Here is a 20248-nt window from a genome sequence, read left to right as displayed (position 1 = left end):
TATTGTCACATAAAGTTGTTGGCTATTTCCCTAAAAGTTGTGAAACGTAGGTTAAAAACAAATTTCGTAGTTTCATTTTGGCTATTTTGCTACACTGACCTTATTAAATATACAATAACCAAATAGATTAATTAACAAAAGTAAAATAAATAAATGAATGGCAAAAATAATAAAACACACAAAAAATAACTCTTTCTTATATTTAGATTTTCATTGTCAATACTCAATATTCCAATAGAGCTTTACCATAGCGCTCGAAGGCTTATAAAAAATAATTATAAATATGTTGTATATTTTTTGTTTTTAAATGTATATAACATATACCAACATGGCTAATAAATACACATAGATATATGTATTTTTATGTGTATATATATATAGTAAAAACAAAACAAAGAATCAAATGAAAATCGTACATACATATGCATAAATAATTTTAGTCACTTATGCACGCGCGAAAAAAAAAAAAGATTGTATATACAAGTGCAAGCTTTAGTATCATTGTGCATGTATTAATAATTTTAAACATAGTACATGACCATGGTAAAAGTGTAATTTATTTTAGTTAAAATAAAAAAAAATGACAATATTAGTATTTAGTGGGTTATAAAAGTTTTTGTACCGAGTCTTCCCATTTTATGATATACCAATGGTATACTGTCCGTATTTAGATACCGATTGGTATCATGTAATATTTAAAATACCGACTACCAGTCATACCGATAATATATCGATTATCGACGGATATATCAACAAAAATTTGAAAACAAAATATAATTTGAAAAAACCCAAAATATATATATGCCATCAAATTTAAATTATGAAAATACAATTCAAATACTACATACTAATGACAACAAACATTCTTAACATGTAGACGCTACAAAATATAAAATAGTTCTTAAACGCTAAAAATTAAAGAAGATACTAAGCTTTCAAACTCAAAATCAATTATATGTTGAGTGTCGAGACGATTAAAATATATGGGGTTGTATCAGCTGACTTTGATATTTGTAACCATGACGATTTCAACTTCTAAATTAAAAATCACAACGTCAGTGTATTTGTTTGTTTGTTTTTTGTTTTTTTTTTCTTCTTTTTACTGATCAGATAATTCAATCATCAACCAATGTCAATACATCTCACTCTACTCGGCTTCTCATCATTCATTTTGATAACTTTTTCTTCTTTTTAATTAATTAGCAACACAAAAAGGGAAGTTGGAAAGATGCTTTTACACTCGATTGCTGAATAAATGTGCTACTATCATATGCATATATGAGAGGAGTGCCTAACAAATTGAATCACGTACGCAGGAAGATGTGACAAACCAAAAGAAAATAATAGCAAATAGCCAACAAGCAGGAATGATATATATATATATATATATATATCCCTGAGAATTGGAAGAAGGAAGAGGAAAGGATATTGTGGTTATGATCGAGTGAAGGAGGATAAAAGAAGGATTCTGAAAATTTTCTTCACGCCGGAAAAATGAAGCTCTGCCATACAAAGTGGTAGTTCGTCAACGAAAAATTGAAAACCTCGTCGGAGTTCTGAAAAAAGTTGGGGACCTGGAAGATAGCCATCTTCTAATATCAAATATGAATAAAATTTCAACAAATTCGATTTAAATCCTTGCAAAAAAAACCATTTCAAAACAATCAAAGCCCTAATTTTACATCATACCGCCGAGATATCAACGATCACCGACGATGGCACATACCATGTCCACCACTGCTGACGAATTCAAGCAGAGAAGTGTGAGAGAGGAGTAAAATCGCTGATACCTCATAAATTTTGGTATGTGAGCGTCAATGCCCACATGTACGGGAATGACGATTTTTGCAAGATATTGAGCAATTTTTTCATAATATACACGTCCAAAATCTCACGATATTAAGCGCATCTCATTTATTTTATCAATATGTTGACGATATTATATAAAATGATACGAGATATACACAATTTATCATCGTTTATTCTCTAGCTGCGTTATATCGACGATATCTCACAGAATATCGTCGATATTTTGAACCCTGGATTACACATGTTTTATGATATCGTATAATAAACATATAATGTGCACAATGAGATATTCTGATCATTATTACTTGGTGGAGCGTCTCGGTGTTAAAATAAAATACCAAAAATTATCGTGACAAATTATTACGGGTATTTTATTATAAGGTTGATTTTTGTGCGACTCATATAAAGATGTTTTTAAAGCATGCTATTATATTTGTCATAACAAAACATTAGAGGTACATAAGTATTTGATGAGTATGTGTGAAATTAACATATGTAAGAAGACAGAGGTCAAAATTTTCAACTTAAAACACGTTCATTGACCCCTCTATATATAGTGGAACACAAGGCTCATCAAAGTCGCCTAAAAACCCAAATTAAGAATAAATGAGAGTAAAGATATGGGCAAGGGATAATTTTTCAAGCTCATTAACGCACAGTGGGCATAAGTCATTTGCTTATAGTAGTTTGGAGTAGGTTTGCGTGCACACGATCTATAATATCAAGAAAAAATAAACTTCTATTTGTTTCTCAATTGATCAAATGGAGACATCTTTTGTTTTGTCGATGTTCTAATTAAATCCACATTAAACAAATCAATTATGATTTGACTAATGTTTTAAATAGTTAGTCAATATCACTTTATTCCTATTAACAAATGTGAATGTGACAAATTTGTCAAAATTAAGAATATCCACTTAAACTCTTGAATTCTTCAAAATTTACAACAATGATAAAATTATAAATAAAAATCGCATATAATAATTCACATCAAACTAAATAAATGCATGATAGCCTATGTCCCACGCTCCATTATTTAAAATTCATAGCTAACTGATGTGTGTCGTACCGCGATAAAAAATAACCTTAAATAAGACTAATGTATAGCGATAAATAAGAGTCGAACCCACAAGGACCTAGTGTAATCAACTGATTCTTAATTTCAGGAGAAACAAATAAAAGAAGAGATAATCGGGGTTTTTGAAAGACTATTAAAATTACTTGAGAAAATCAAAGGGAAAAAAGACACGATTAAGGTTTCATTCGCTCCCGCAACAAACCTATCCAACTTTGGTTTGACAATGCTCACATAACTCTATTGAAATCAACGTCCACAGAAAATCGACACACGCGACCTATAATCTCCGCAATCCTTTGATATTGGCTAATCACGACGTTGTGCCGATAAAGAGCCCTAATTGTTAAACAACCTAATGAACACGCGCCTAGATTTAATCTAACAATAGCAATGAATTCAGAAAGCGAGACGAACATAACAATATAAATTCAACACGCGTGATCCAATTAATTCCGGTTACTCTTTTCACTACGTGCACAAGATCCTTGCGAAACTTGTACCCGTAGTCGCACCACCAATTACTAGCAATCCTAACAATTGCGGATTAAAATTGCGATTATGACTATGAATAAATATATTCCTATCTAGGTGATCAATCCAAACAGAAACACAACAATTCATGAACACTGAACAATTGAAAAAGAAATAACAACTTCAATATTAGAAACACAAGCAAAGTCTACATCAAAATCTTCAATTCATGTTACGGGATTGAAATTCCCCTTAATCGTTTGGGAATTTAGCTACTCATAATGAAAGATACACAAAGACAAATAGAATTCATGATAGAGAATAGAGATAAGAAAGAACAGGAGAAACGGCGAAGATCGATGGCTCTAATCTTCGCTTTGGTGAAGTAATCCTCCAAGTCGAGTCGTCCCTCCCCAAAAGCGTCTCTTTGCCCTTCTCCATCTCTTCAAATCGCCGTCTAAGTCTGTTAGGTCAAAATCCCGAAGTGGCTTTTTAATTGGACTCCAAATAGGCTTTACTCGAGTCGTATTGGGCTTTTAACGGAATTGTACCGCGGTATCCGTGTGCTGTACTGTGGTACTGTCACTGATTCTTACTCCTGTACCTAGGTACTAGACTGCTGTACCGCGGTACAACTACTACTTTGATCCTCTTCAATGCACTGATCCGTTTGCCTCCAAAAATTTACATTTTAGCTCCGAATTCCCCCGGATTCACCTAAACACATGTAAACACTCAAATCATAAGATGTTCACTTGCAAAAGTGATTTTAAGTGATTAGGATGAATAACGTGGTGAAGAATGATCACAAAATAGCAAGAATTATGCACTTATCACTAACATATTTGCATTTTTTATTTCGTATATACCTATTTTATCTGTCTCTCTCAATACGTATATCCCATGGACACACAAAGACACGCACTAAACTTTAAACCTTGAACTTTAAGAAATATGTACAAACGAAGGATCGGGAGAGAAAGATCCGAGATCGGATCAGATCAAATTAACTCTCTATCTCTCTCTCCGATTCTTGACGCTCGGAACCCCACAAAAAATTTGCTCAGCCGTAATATGGATGGATGCTGGATTTTTTTCTTAATCATGGTGGCTCGCCGATCCAGCGAATGGCTGAACCATAATTATGATGCCCCGACAACATAAGAGTGAGACTAACATGGGAGATATAATCTAGATGTTTGCTTCAAATTATGGGAGATAAATGACAATGAGGAAATATAGGAAACCACGAACTTAAAAAAAAGACAAGACACACGCATGGAAAAAAAGGTGCAAGCTATATGACCAATGACCTCACAAGGAGTTGAAAGTGGATCCAATTCTATCCAAACAAGCCATTTTGTCATAAAATTAAAGTCACTTAAATTCATAGAAGATAATATGATTAAATGTTTCATTGACCCAAAATATATATTCCCCCCAAAAGTCAAAGACTCAAAATAACTAAAAAAAAAGCCACATCTCGCGCCAAATTTTGTATTTTTTAATTTTTGTTAAATTATCGGACAGCAGGTAATAGCACATCGCGCGGGAATACACAAATAAGCAAAAATGAGCGCGGACTAAAACGCCGTCGTTTTTCACTTTCGCACATTCAACTGCCACGTGTTTACTCAGATCTGCAATACAGATAATCTACGCCGTACACGTGTTGCATTCACTGTAAATGAGAGAACTACTTAAAAATGATCAGTTCAGTTCACTTCAGCATAAAACCCAGAGACGAAGAATCGAGTTCTACAAAGTGAAATGAAAATGGAAGGTTCTTCTTTTTCACTTTCAGGTAACAATAACAGTCGGTTTCTGAATCCATGGGTTCTCAACTTTCAGAAGCTGGGTCTCGAGCTCAAATGCCCTCTCTGGTAGGTCTTTATTTTTTTTTTTCGAATAAAAATAAAAGAAAGAACAAATAACAGGTGTTTGGTATTGTTCTTTTTTCAGCTTGTGTTTGTTTAATCGGCCGGTTTTATTGCCTTGCAATCATGTGTTTTGCCGGTGAGATTCTTATTGTTCGTTAATCGCTGTTTGATATGCTTTGCGTTTCTTCAATAAATTCAAGTTCACATTTCTCCGTCGTATTGTTGAATTTTTTTTTTCTTCATGTAAAATCGTAGTTCTTGTGTACCGGGATCTGCTGATTGTTCTGTCTGTAAGGCCAAATTTGTTGAAAAAGGTATGATTTTTCCCAAATTTGTATATATGTTTGGGATCATAAATTTTTTATTTCTTGATTTGGGCTTCACAGTAGCCAATGCGAATGAAATCTATCTTAGGTTTTAATGAGGGGCTTAATGTTTTTTATTCCGATTATCACCTTTAGATGTAATTTTTTTGGTATCGTCGCAGATCCGAGACATTTACCTTTCTTGGATAATATGGCTACAATATACAAATGCTTGGATGCCACATTCTCTGCCAATTTGATTCAGTCTGCTTGTCCAGGTGGGTTCTTTTTTCTCAAAGCATGCTTTAATACTAAGTTTTTCTTAAAGCACTTGAACAGATGTGAAATCGCAAGGAGCTGAAATAGAGATTGTGATTAGGTGATTTTGTTTTTGATTATTATTAAAAAAGATTAAAGATTTAGGTTTGGAGATTGATTCTATCAACTGCTTGGTGCAAAGCTCGGCTAGAGGAGGATAATCTAAAGAGTAAAATAGTTATTTCTGATGTTTTAAACGCCCATGAAATCAGCCAAAATATTGATGGTATTTATCTTCCTAAAAATGTTTATGGCGCTCAAGAAATTCTTTGAAATTTTGTTGTTGTTCTCTTTTCCAAGGATATTGTTAGTTAAAAATTAAATTTTTCTCTTTTAGATTTTTTTCCGGAGTCTAATTTTCTCTTAGGATTCACCATTTTCTATTACCTGAAAGAAAGTAATCTGGGTTTAGTGATTTTTTACATCTTTGATTTGTGATATCAAGATTTTTTTTAATTACAAGTCTCAAGTGCTTTTGTCGGAAGTTTGGTAGGATGATTTTTTGTAAAATAAGCCACTTTATCCATTTTTTCGTTACACTTTAATTAAGAATCCAACAAAATGCTGGGAATGTATAGAATATTGCATTATTAGTTCTTTTACATGTTTCTTGTACCTGCTCAATAATGCTGTCAGTTATCCCAATGATGGTAAGTTATAATGCATTGCTTTTACAGATGATGATAGAAACACATCGCATAGCCCAGCTTCAACTAATTTCAAGTTTGAAGAGAAAAATAAATTATCACCGCAATGCCGTGCAATTGTGGAGATGGGTGTCAATCCCGCGGCACAATCTGCCCCAGACAGCCCGCCTTCATTTGGCGATGCTAAAGGCTCAGATAATGATAGCTCTTTCCAATGTAGCGAGCGTGTAAGTTCAGAATTTTATTTGCTTGATGTGGTTTTTATCTTCTCAAATTGCACGTGGTTAGTGAATGCATTTTTTCCTGATATAGGTTGGTTGATTATATTATAACTGAATGCAATTTTTTCTTTTTTCAGATCGCCGATAACTCTTTACTTAAAAGAGGACGTAATGAGCATTCTAGAATAGGGAAGCACAGCAACGATAGGTCTGGATTCGACGATGATAATGCTTTTAGGGGAGTGAAAAGACAAAAGCAATTGACCTACGGGCCAGGACAGTCAAACACGAGCAAGGCTGATCAAACCCAAGTAGGAGCAGTGTCTGGAATTTCGACGCCTAACTCGGATCTGAAGCTTCAAACTTTGGAGGGCCCTCATTTCAATACAGCAGATTGCGCATTTTGCCATTCCTCCAAAATCTCGGAGGTAAGTTTACTTTACCAAACTAATTGTAATTTAAAAAACTTTTAATGTAACTAATGTATGGTTCTTGATCAGGACTCGGGAGTGATGTTACACTTTATGAATGAGAGGCTTGTAGACGGCGAAGAAGCGATGCATTCCAGTGTCATACATGTTCATAAACTATGCATTGATTGGTATGTTATCCTTACCATGGTCGAGGATACAATTGCTAGTCTTTAACAGAAAAAGGTGTTGAGTATATAAAGACTCTTACCGTGGAATTTGTGAGTCCAGGGCTCCCCAAGTTTTTTATGTTGGAGATAAGGCTGAGAATTTGAAGGCTGAAGTGGCAAGAGGCGCGAAGCTAAAGTGCTCCAAGTGCGGGCAAAAAGGGGCTGCTCTGGGGTGCTACTTTAAATCCTGTCGAAGAAGTTATCATATTCCATGTGCGATGAAGATCTCGAAATGCCGCTGGGACAATGTACGAATTCTGTTGATTCTCGTGCGATAAAGTCCTGATCTCAAATACCATGTATTGTATATTATGACTTTTTTTGTAATGTGCTTTTTTTTTTCTTTCTTACTGTTGATGCAGGCACAATTTCTCATGCTGTGTGCATCTCATTCTACAATGAAATTCCCCAATGAAAAGTCGAAATCTGGGAAAAATGTCGGCCCAGACCATGCCAAGCCGGCTGCAGTGTAAGTTTCACTAGTCACTATCGTGGATGAAATAAAAGTTATAAATCTTTTATAGTATTTGACTTTAATTTTCTAATGTTGTTTTTTTTTACAGGGGCTTTCCGTTACCCAGTCCCGCCGTTGTACCCGAAGGAGAGAAAAAATGGATTCTTTGTGGATCTGCTTTGTCCACAGAAGACAAGGTTTTTTTTCCTCCTTCCCTGACCAATTTGCACAAAAATGTGGAATATGATATTTCAGTGAAGACAGTATCCATCATTTCTCACCCCATTTTGTTCTTTTTTGGTACAGACTCTGATGGTGAAGTTCGGAAAGATGAATGGTTCTACAGTTTCGAAGTATTGGAACCCAAATGTGACGCATGTTATTGCAGCCACTGATGAAAGTGGTGCTTGTACAAGGACTTTGAAGGTTCTCATGGCAATTCTAAATGGAAGATGGGTTGTTAAAGTCGATTGTAAGTTATTGACTCAGCTTCTACTTCATGGCAATTCTAAATGCACATAAATTCATGTTTTGTACTGGATATTTGGTGTTTCTTTTGGAAAATGGCGTTTCTGTTGATAACTGGTAGTCCTGTGAGGATGACCCACTGGAATTTCATCGAAATCAGCATTTTCAACCTCGCGTTGATATCTCATTATTATTTATGAGTATTTTTTTTTTAGATTTTCACTGCAGTGATTTTTTTAATTATTGAATTATGCAATAAATGAGCCTCTTCACTCCTTAATATATCATAACAAAGTTGTAAAATTGCATGTTCAGGGATCAAAGCGTGCATTGAATCTAAGAGTCATGTCGATGAAGAACCTTTCGAAGTTTGTCTAGACAACTATGGTTGCCGTGACAGTCCAAAGAATGGCAGGATTAGAGCAGCAAATGATGTAAGTTTGTTTCCATGGATGAACATACCAACACTAATATTTTTTTGCCAAGTTTATACAACCATCTATGCGTCCTAAATACAAAATCTCAGCGAATGGAAGTTTAAGCATATCACTTTAAAATTGTTTAGTGGTTGAACTCCTACATATGTTCTCAATTATGTTATAATTGGTTTCAATCTTGGTATAGGTGTGGACGATTTTGATTAAGTTGGAAAAATGATATTATGATTATCACGCCATATCTTGTTTTCAGAAGAAATGCAATCTTATTCCGTATTTTACAGATAGTAAAATAATAGGAATTATTGTTTCATTCTCAAATTTACTTTGACCAAGTATGTCAATAGACTAGGATTACTTAAAACCCTTTGACCATTTTTCGTTGCATTCTTTTTTGGAATGCTGATCGATTGTTTTTCTCTACAGGAACCAAAACTCTTCAGGGGGTTGAGCTTTTACTTCGTAGGTGATTTTGCGCCGTTGTACTTGGAAGACCTTCAGGACTTGGTTATAGCAGCAGGAGGGACTTTGGTCAAAAGCAGGGAAGAAATATTTGCCCAGAAAAGCTCGGAACGAGCACTGGTTGTTTACAATATTGACTCGCCAGAAGGTTCGAAGCTCGGGCAAGAAGTCTCGGTTCTTTGGAGAAGGATGAGCGAGGCTGAAGATGTGGCTCTCCAAACCGGCTCTAAAGTTGTCGGTCACACTTGGCTTTTGGAATCGATCGCTGGTTATAAGTTACAGCCTGTCTGCTAATAGCTGCTATGCCCTAGTCATTTGGTTATCGAAAGCTTTTGATTCGTAAGGTAAGAGAAAACCTTCAGATTTAGGATCGAGGTTTCTGGTATATGTCAGTGGGTCTAACTCTCTCACCTAAATGCTAGCATAACGGTGATTTTTTTGATATACCCTCTTACACATCTAGAGAGCAAAGAACTTCTTAGGAGTCAATATCTAAGAGGCTTTTTATGTACTATTAGGTTGTGGGATAGATGTTGGGTGAAAATGTTTTGATACAAGTCTTTTGTTCATGTTTGTGCTTGAAATATTGGCATTATTTACCGGATGAACGAAGTTAATAAAGCAATTTAGTAGGAAATGCCATTTAATTTGTTTTGAAAAAGCTTTGGAAATTTATTATTAATTCTGAAAGTCATCTCTGCAATGGCAGCCTTATAGCATCCAAAAGAATACAGTCCTGTTAAAAAAATGAATACAATCTTTATATTTTTTCATTTTTTGTTTGCATCCATATTATTGTATCCTGTAAGATTATCAGTTATCCGGTAGTGTACTGTGTACGGACCCCTCAAAATTTTGCAAATTTTATCTAAAGTACATTTATCTAATTGAGTTAATAACAACTGCACTGCATATATGAATGTACCAAAAATGAGAGTCGGCAAAAGAAACATTCCAAGAAAAAGACGCAGCTAATTACGAGCTTCTTCAACCTCGCCCGAGTGATCACCCCTCTGCTCCGAACCAGCTTCCGCCGCATCGGCATTATACACAAACAGCTTCGCAACCAGAAGAAAAAAAACCAGATTCAGCAAGCTCAACGACGTCAAGAGAGCGTAGTAATAGTCCAGCCGAGACTCATTAAGATCATCTTCGATCCAGCCCTTCCTTCCCCGCCCCTCGGTGCACCTCGAGACCACGGAGAGCAAGAACCCACTAAGGAAATTCCCGGCGGCTTGACTCGTGGTGAAGTAAGAAGTCCCGAGGCTCTTCATCCCGTGCGGCGCCTGGTCGTAGAAGAACTCGAGCTTGGCGGTCTCGACGAAAGACTCGGCCACCCCCGCGAGGCCGAACTGGGGGAGGAGGGCGAGCACCGAGAGAGGGACGACATCGTCTTTTCCGAGCGCCCCGCTCTCCCGGGCAGCCCCGAGCCTCTTGCGCTCCGTGAGGCAGGCCACGGTCATGACGAGGACGTGGAGCGTGAAGCCCGTTCCGAGGCGCTGGAGGAGGGAGATTCCTCGGGGGTTTTTCGTGAACTTTCGGGCGATGGGGACGAAGAGGCGGTCGTAGAGGACGAGGGAGGCGAGCATGAAGAGGGTGAGGAAGGCGCCGAGGGAGGCCGGTGGGATCTCGAATCCCGTCCCGGGGAGCCTTCGGTCCATGGTGGAGCCTTGCTCGATGAAGAGGGTGTGGCGTTGAGCGCCGATGGTGCTCGGGATGAACGTGGCCAAAAGGACGGGAAGCATCTTCAGCATTTGCTTCGTTTCTTCCACTTGGGTCACCGTGCACAGATTTCGCTGAGGGGTTGTTTCCTCGCTCATCATTATCGCTGCTTTGTCCAAAAACCTGTATCGGAAAAGTATTATATTCACGTAGAAAAAAGGCTATCTGAAAACTCATGTTTTGCCATATAGCAAACCTTTAGTAAATTTCAAGTGAATATGCACGAGATTTTATTAACAAAGCAAAAAAAGACATTAATAGTTGTAAATATTCGTTAATAATATTGAAAATAACCATCAGACTTCAATGGTATAAATTGAATGATAAAAACATTCAAACAATATCACAGCATCATAATGACTATTTACTTTAAAAAATCTCCAAATTTTGGTGGCTTAGTTGTTCAATTAATTGTAAAAAAAATTGATCAATCTCAATTAACTTGATTGAAATTGTTTGGGGTTAACTATTAACCGAAAACTTGGATGGTTCACTGAAAGTAACCTAAACTAAATGTTACATGCATGTTGTTCCGAAGCATTTTAATATATATGCATTATCTTATAACCATTAGTACCTAAATTAAATGTATCGTCAATTTTACAACGGCCGAGTTACAGAAAATAGACAAAAATATATAAAATTTACAGTAATTAATTATTATTATTATTATTATTTTTTATTTTTATTTTTTATAAACTAAAATAAATAAAAACGGAGGCATGTTTGACCACGAGTTATGTTTGAGATTAGACGTGGACACTAACTCAAGCAACATTGATGATTAGAGTTGTATCTAACTTTATTTTATTTTATTTTATTTTCAGATATAAAATTTGCCCAATATTGTGATGATACTATTTATACAGTGATACATTTATATTTTAATCAAAAGGTGATAAATATCACGTGAACAAAAAAACCTATATAAAAAATAATGATAATAAAAAAGTACCTTAATGCAGGTGAATGGTCAATCCTGAACTTTTTAGACAATTCATATTCTTCCAAGCTAAGCTCATAAAGCTCGTTTGGGTCATTTGGAAGAGTGAGTTTCCAATTTGACAAAGCTGCAAAAAGCACCTTAGCAATCGTTGTCAAAGGGCTCCCAGAAGGCAACATGTGCCTGTAAAATCGAGTCCCAACGAAGAACACCGAAATCGACAACGCAAGCCCAATTGTGGGAAGCCCATAACCCAAAGCCCAGCCCACATTGTCTTGAATGTACACCAAGAACGTGTTTGCAAAGAGGGTGCCAAAGAAGATGCTAAACACCCACCAATTGAAAAACGAGAGCTTTTGGGTCCTCTCGTTGGGCTCGAAGACATCGAATTGCTCCGCGCCCATCGTCGAGATGTTGGGCTTCGTTCCGCCGGTGCCGATCGCGATTATGTACAGCGCCGCGAAGAATATGCCCTTTTGGAACCCCGTGGCCCGTTTGTTGCAGAGATCGGCTTTGATCCCGGGCCCACACGAGGGCGGTCTCAGCGCTGGCAGCGAAACCGTTAGGGTTAATAGTGTCATTCCCTGTTTTTTGTAAAAAAAAAAAAACAAAAAATTAAGTAAATAGTCAACTATAACGTTTGGAATCTAACCAACATTTCGTAAATCTTAGATAAATAACCATAAAGATGATGTCACCTAATTAATGGAAGTGACTATTTACCTAAGATTTACGTCTAAATATATGAAAGTGACTATTTATCTAAGATTTACGAAACGTTGACTATTTAACAATGTCAAACTGTAAATGTGACTATTTACCTAATAGACTTAAAATAAAAAAGAAGTTGTATACTTTGTGAGTACCTCACATTTAATTTCATGTAAGAAAAAAAAATAAAATGCTAATTTTCATCAAACTGCCAAATTGGTTTGATACGTATTCCAAAAATGATACTTTAATTCAAATGTATTTTTGTGTTAGCTTTTATATATATTTTCTTCACATGATTATTATCTTTCATTTAGATGAATTCTGATTTTTTGTTTTTTTTTTTGTTTTGTTAAAGCTATGAATATTAAACCTGAGGTTATAGGGCATGTGAAGTTATATACATGAAATTTAATTAATCACACTCAATAAAAAAAATAAAAATTCAAACGACACATAATGACCTATATATAGAGATATATGAGTAGAGAATAATAGTTATTGAATATATATACCGTAAGATAAATAGCAGAAGCAATGGCAAAAGTCCAGTATCGGCCGAGAAAAGCATCAGCGATATATGCTCCCAAAATTGGTGTCAACCAAACTGTGCCAACCCAATTAGTCACATTGTTTGATGACACCACAGTTCCTTCGTGTAGCTTTTCCGTCAAATACAACACCAAGTTCGTTGATATCCCATAATAAGCCATCCTCTCAAACACCTCATACCCTATATTATATTATATTATATTATAAGGAGAGCTAGTAACGTTGATCAATCAACCCATGCATGCATGCATGCTTGATATATATATATATATATATATATATATATGTATGTATATATATATATGTATGTATAGAGAAATTATCAAATTATTGATTAATATATATGTATTACCAACGATGAAAGAACAAGCCCTCCATCGACCCGTCTTTGATCGGGAAACAGGTCCGCCCTTGAGATTGACCGTCCCGTCTTGCGTGTAATCTTGATCTCCTCCAGCTGATTCTAGGTTGCCATTATTATCCTCCATTATAATTAATATTGCACGTCCTGAAGATAATAAGCTAATTAGTTCAGGTAGTTCATGTTTATTATTTGTGATTCTTTATTTTTTTCCATTTTATATTTTGTTTTGGCTTTTTTTTGGGACTATTTATCTGATGCATGATACATCTAGCGTCGTAGTAGTGATGGAATTCAGTGTCATTATTTGACCGACTTTTTCTTGTGGTTGTAATATTCATATTTGCTTAGAAATTGTCAAAATGGCTCAGCAACTTTAGCAATTTTCTTTGGAGAAAAATACAAGTACGACGTTGTCACACGTACAGTTGAACCGGGAATTGATTATAATACAGTTGACCCTATTGTCTGTAAATTAATGTATAAATCAGCTAAGATGCTCTTTAAAAGTAGATATGAAAATTCTTCGCCACGTTAGGCTTAAACTCCGTTTAAAACATTTAATTTTTGATACCCTTATTCCCTTATTAGTGCATGTGATGTGCTCATACTTGAAACAAAACTTCATAATGAAAGCACGCAACAAATTTTAATGCTTAAATATAATAATGATTAATCTAATAAAATAATATTGTAAGAAATGATATGCAATTCCTTTGAAATCTGCAGTAAATAAATAGTTATGTGCGCTTGTCCTAGGTTTTAAATGTCAATTTTCATGCCGTTTTGAGGCTCCCATGTCATGGGAAAAGAACCGACAAGTACGGAAAAATATTGTAGAATATACTAAAAATATAGTTTTAAATAAAATAAAGCACTAAAAATATATATCGAATATATATGTCCACACTAAAATCAAACTATAATTTGTTGAAAATACAGAATTAATACAAATAGAGCACATCAATTATCAAGAATTTTGAATCAATAAATATCAAGAATTTAAAAAATCATCATTCAAGCTCCCACGGCGTGCTTACACGACGGAGACAAAATTGTCCTTCAAACCTTGCACGACAATTAAAACTACCGTAGTGTAAGTAGTGTAAGTTCTATTTTGTAGTAGTGAGTGAAAGTGTAACTTTTGCCTTTTTTTATTTTACTCAACATAATAATTTTTGTTTTGATCAGGGAACTTTAATTATAATCTCATTTTGTTTGATAAGAAAAAATTCAAAATGCCAATGCAAGTATTTAATATCATGCAAAAAATAATATTTAATATAATATTATGAGGAATGTATTCTCTCGTTTTGGAAAAGAAAATACGTTTACAATGACTTTTTTCAATTTGATTATACATAACGATTTTCAACCGTAAGGATATATAACAAACCACAAGAGATCACAATTTTAAATAAGGGTCCATTAGGTGAAAGCTAAATTTACTGTATGACATTTTGCTAAATAATCAACGTTTCGTAAATCTTAGATAAATAGTCATTTTCACATATTTACAAACTTAAATCTTAGTTAAATAATCACTTTCATTTATTAGACCACATCATCTTTATGATTATTTATCTAAAATTTATGAAATGTTGGTCATAATATAGTAATTCTAAACGTTTCAATTGACTATTTAGCTAATTTTTTGTTCAAATAATGTCAGTAAAGCTATCTTTATAAATTTTAACTTATATATTTGAGAGCGAAGGAAATGATGCATTTATTAGACATTGTATGCGCTAAATATTAAAATAATCATCTAATACTGAAAATAACTCAAATTATAACAAGATACATGCAAGCATACTGATATTAGTCATGAATATTTGACTACATTTTTAATATTTAAATAGGTAAAGAGTCATTTTGATATCCCCAATAACCAAACGAAATATTAGTGATACCGAATTTATTAGCATCCAAACAGAGAGCAAGAACATAGTATTGAAACACGCATAACATTGAAACATTTTATTATTCAAGCAAAGACACACGGAGACACAGCAAATTAAGACGAAAATATACATGCATGCAATACAACACAAATAGTAGATGCAGAGTAGCTAGCTATATAGACGCATGACACAGTTATTTATTTTTAATGACGCTTAAAAACACACACTATTACATTTCTAGGTTATGATAGATATATGATTTGAGAATTAGATAAAAACTAACTCTCATCTTGAATGATTGAGAGTGAAAATGTTTATTCCAATCTTAAAGAGAAATGTACAAGTAAATGGCTTTATATAACCATGAAACATAAAAGAAATAAAGGAAAATACAATGAAACAAATATGAAAAATACAACTTGTCGTACTTATCGTTTAATAGACATAAATGACACATATGGAAAATATTTGATCTCTAATACACCCCCGCAAGATGAACTTTCCCGAAAGTTCATCTTGGATTGAACTTGGATATCGGAGAAGACAACTCGGAGAAGACCTCGATCGAATGAATGAAGAAAAAAATTTGACTTTGTGAAGAACCGGTCTTGTTTTGAAAAAAAAATCTCTCAGAGGCATTTTATCGAACACCTTCGGTGCATATTTTTAAACAAACACATCAATCTGAAACTTTGTCATGACCTCCACGGCGACTGGACCCGCACCTGGACCGCCGAGGAGAACCGCCACGGCGACTTGCTCAACAAGTATCCCTACCTCTCCGGCCGCGTCGACATGAGGCAGATCGAGAAGACCATTCAGTACCTTATCGGCTCCGGAATAGACCCGAAGACGGAGAACAACCCGTACTTGGGTTTCATCTACATGTCGTTTCAGGAGAGTCTGGCCTGAGAAAACCAGAAACAGATTGGTAGAGAGAAGGTTGTTGCACGAATCCCTTACTTCCTTCTAAACAACTCTCCTCGGCGATCGAAGCGCCAGAAGACAACAGATTATTGCTCGCGGAATCGGCTTTCGACAGAAGTGCGATGGCTTCGTCGGAGTCGGAATCTGGGAACCGAGAAGCGAAAGAGACGATCTCGTCGCGAGCGTCGGCTTTGAGAGAATAGCCTCTGAAACAAAAAACTCTCGCTGGAATTCAAAATCCATTTGGGCAAATTGCTGAGGAAGAGCTGGTTTTGCAGGTCAGGGAGAGCGAAGGGTTGGCTCTGAAGTGATTGGCGAAGAGAGGGGTCGCGAAAGAGTCGGAGTAGAGGAACACCGACGCTGAGTGGCCATCGGAGGAGGAGCGAGCGATTCGCGAGGTTACAGAGTCGTAGACTGTGCTTGGTTCTTGAACCACCGCTGAAGCTTGACGGGACGGCCATCAATGGTGAACATCCGAGCACCGAACTCGACGCCGATCGCGAGATCATGAACCGGCTGAAAACTCTTGTCGGTGAATTGCAAGGGCAGGCAAGATTTTCCTACACTTGTGTCGCCGATGATGATGTACTTGAATAGATAATCGTACGACATCGTTTCGGTGAACTCGGGAGGGATTTTTCGCCAACAGCGGAGAAGGGTCTTGACGCGACAAAACTTGCCGGAGTAAAATCTTGATCATATTGGCACGGCGGGACTCGCCGGAGAAAGAAACCTTGTAACTTGGACACGGCGGGACTCGCCGGAGAAGATCTTGAAGCTTTGACATGGCGGGATTCGCCGGAGAGGCCTCTTGAATGTTGACACGGCGGGACTCGCCAGAAGAAGATTCTTGAATGTTGACGCGGCGGGACTCGCCGGATTGTGATCTTGAACCCGTTGATACGACGTTGAATCGCCGAAAAAAAAGATCTTGAAGTCTTGACAAAGCGGAAAATCGCCGGAAGAAGATCTTGAAAGTTAACACGGCTTGAAACGCCGGAAATAGATTCTTGTTGATGAAACGGCTTGAAATTCGCCGGACTAGAATCTTGATAAAAACACTCCGAACTTCCAATGCGCTCCGTCGATGAAGCTTCTTCCGTCGATGAAGCGATGGTGAGAAGAACTTGAAATCGAGAAAAAGAGGCGCCAAATAACCGGAATACTTGGAGGTAAAAGGAAATTGACCTTCGTGAAATTCCACCGGGCTCGCGTCGGAGATCTTTTCCGATCGTCGAGAAAATCGGGGAGGACGAAGTGAATTTCTCTAACCTAGAAAATCTAATGCGGAAATTCGCTCTGATACCATATTACATTTCTAGGTTATGATAGATATAAATTGGATTTGAGAATTAGAGAAAAACTAACTCTCATCTTGAATGATTGAGAGTGAAAATGTTTATTCCAATGTTAAAGAGAAATGTACAAGTAAATGGCTTTATATAACCATGAAACATAAAAGAAATAAAGGAAAATACAATGAAACAAATATGGAAAATACAACTTGTCGTACTTATCGTTTAATAGACATAAACGACACATATGGAAAATATTTGATCTCTAATACACATAACGAAATTATTGATAATAATATATAATAGCCAGCTTAATTGGGAGCCTTTGCATTGCATGCATGCATGTAGATAATTACTACTATTATTATTATGATCATGCAGAGGCGATCCAATAATCTTTGACGCAGGTTGTAAGGATAATAGAAAATGGGGGGGCGAAGCAGATAAGCCCCGTATTCCGGCACGCACCAGTTTTTCGGCGAAAGCTGCTTAGCCATCATCACCACCAGCTTTCTGTTCCCGCCCTTAATTGCATTGCCAAACACCGCCTTTGGCTTTGTCATGGCCATAAGATCGCCGCCATCAGAAGTGAACGACGACGAAGCGTCTATGATCGCCGCCACCATCAGTAATATTGCTCCGATAGTAGTCTTCATCATTGTTTTATATTATATATATGTGCTTATTGTTATGAATATGTGTACGATGTGTAAGGTGATTGATTTCTTGGTGGTTTGAGCCGGACTATTTGGAAGTCCTTATTTATAATCCTAGAATGCCTAAAACACGGTGGCCTAGCTAGGTGGCCATTCCACTAACAAATACACATATGTCGAAATCAATATCACTCTATTTCTTGTCACTATCAGAAATAAACATTTAGTCATATTATTACTCACAATATCCATTATAAATAAATATATAACATTTGATTTTACTTTGGAGGTCTTTTGTTGAGATGGAAAGGGAAGTTGCCTTTGGTGAGGTAAAGGCAAACCTCTATTGTTGGGATGAAAAATGGGCCGCTTTTCGCTGAGTTAAAAGCAAGCTCCCTTTGTTGAGATGGAAAGAGGGGCCAAAGAGCGGTTGCCTTTTGTTGAGGTAAAGGCAAGCCTCTTTTGTTGAGATGGAAAGGAGTATTGTCTTTTGTTGATGTAAAACAAGCCTCACTTGTTGAGATGAAAAAGGGGTTGCTTTTTGATGCGGTAAAAAAAAAGCCTCTCTTGTTGAGATGAAAGGGTCGCCTTTTGCTGGGGTTTATGTTTGCTTAAGTGAAGGCAAGCCTCTCTCCATCCTTCAGCCCTTTGATCAAGTTTCTGGACTTTTTACTCTGTTTCTTGGGCCGGGTTTACCTTGTTTCTTCGTTTTTGGATTGGACTAATATATTTTTCAGATGAGAGAAAATCCCTCTTAACAAACTTAATTGTTGGAAAATTTGTGAGTTTTATAAGCCTCATAGAGAAAGCTTTAATTAGTAACCAAACAGACTGTGGTTTATGTTTCAACTAGTATATTTCACCTATGATGATCGACACAAGCAATTTCAAAGTTAAAAAACTGTAATTTTCGACATTTTTTTTGTTCAAATAAATCAATTTGATTATATCAATTATTGTTTTGTTCTTTCTCTTAATATTCGTACCATAATATACATTCTGATTGTAGTATTTGTGTTGCTACTCACTCATCATTACAAATAATGGCAATCACCATTAAAGCTTTGTAAGTGCGAAAATGACTACTGTTGTACAGGGAAAGCTGTGATCATACATATTTCGTGGAGAATTGGCCTTTCGTTCAAAACATGATTCTCATGGATATAATGGAAAGCGACAGGAATAGAATGAGAAATTTCATTAATTGGGCTTAATAAGCTATTAAATATCAAGATTAGACCCTAATGTTTAAAAATATCTGAATATGGACTTTTGGCCCAAAATCGGACAAAAATACCCTTGATTCAAAAACCCCATATTTTTCTCTCATTTTCAAATGATTTTCATCACAATTCTTTTTCATGTTCGAATTTGTTGCGCTAGATTAGAATTTTCGGTGGTCGAGCTCACCGCTGAGCTCGTGGGGTTTGGGTATGTGTTCAGTTTCGATTTTGAGGGTTTCACATTGTATTTCATCGTACAACATCGTATCTCATCGTACGACATCGTACAGCATCGTACGATATCGTATGTGTTCAGTTTCGATTTTGAGGGTTTCACATTGTATTTCATCGTACAACATCGTATCGCATCGTACGACATCGTACATGAAAAAGAATTGTGATGAAAATCATTTGAAAATGAGAGAAAAATATGGGGTTTTTGAATCAAGGGTATTTTTGTCCGATTTTGGGTCAAAAGTCCATATTTAGATATTTTTAAACATTAGGGTCTAATCTTGATATTTAATGGTTTATTAAGCCCAATTAATGAAATTTCTCAATAGAATTTCTAAAGTAGTGGATGTTTTAAATTTAAATAAATAATCCTTTTTAATCGTCATTAGATATTATTTTTCATATAAATGAAAGTATAGATAATATATAAATTAAATGGGGTTTAACCAGTAAGCAAATTTCTTAAAAAAAAAAATCTATAAACATAAAAAATAATAAATGTTTACATCTTAAAAAATAGTATGTATGTT

At 35.9% G+C, this 20248-nt stretch overlaps 2 protein-coding genes across 2 annotated transcripts; one reads left to right on the top strand and one right to left on the bottom strand.

Moving 5' to 3' along the window:
- The first annotated feature begins 5094 nt into the window (after positions 1-5094).
- BARD1 (breast cancer associated RING 1) lies at positions 5095-9851 on the top strand. Its single transcript, XM_089624537.1, has 13 exons — positions 5095-5241; positions 5321-5374; positions 5494-5552; positions 5726-5821; positions 6539-6735; positions 6867-7157; positions 7230-7330; positions 7431-7617; positions 7732-7838; positions 7933-8020; positions 8130-8295; positions 8607-8725; positions 9155-9851. Exons 1-13 carry the CDS (start codon positions 5129-5131, stop codon positions 9482-9484), a joined length of 1908 nt encoding a protein of 635 aa, XP_089480663.1. The 5' UTR covers positions 5095-5128; the 3' UTR covers positions 9485-9851.
- A 235-nt stretch (positions 9852-10086) lies between these two features.
- Positions 10087-12436, bottom strand: LOC149388269 (protein NRT1/ PTR FAMILY 5.2-like). The gene is made up of 2 exons (XM_089623688.1): positions 11868-12436; positions 10087-11035 (listed from the first exon to the last, which is right to left on the bottom strand). The coding sequence occupies exons 1-2, from the start codon at positions 12434-12436 to the stop codon at positions 10162-10164; spliced, it is 1443 nt and encodes a 480-aa protein (XP_089479814.1). The 3' UTR covers positions 10087-10161.
- Between the last annotated feature and the right edge of the window lie 7812 nt (positions 12437-20248).

This window comes from Urtica dioica, chromosome 8 (assembly GCF_054948205.1).
Source record: "Urtica dioica subsp. dioica isolate 48M chromosome 8, U.dioica_male_clone48M_v1_H2, whole genome shotgun sequence".
Taxonomy (NCBI): Eukaryota; Viridiplantae; Streptophyta; class Magnoliopsida; order Rosales; family Urticaceae; genus Urtica; species Urtica dioica.
Note: the sequence above shows the minus strand (reverse complement) of the source record. Positions and strands in the feature narration are given on the sequence as shown.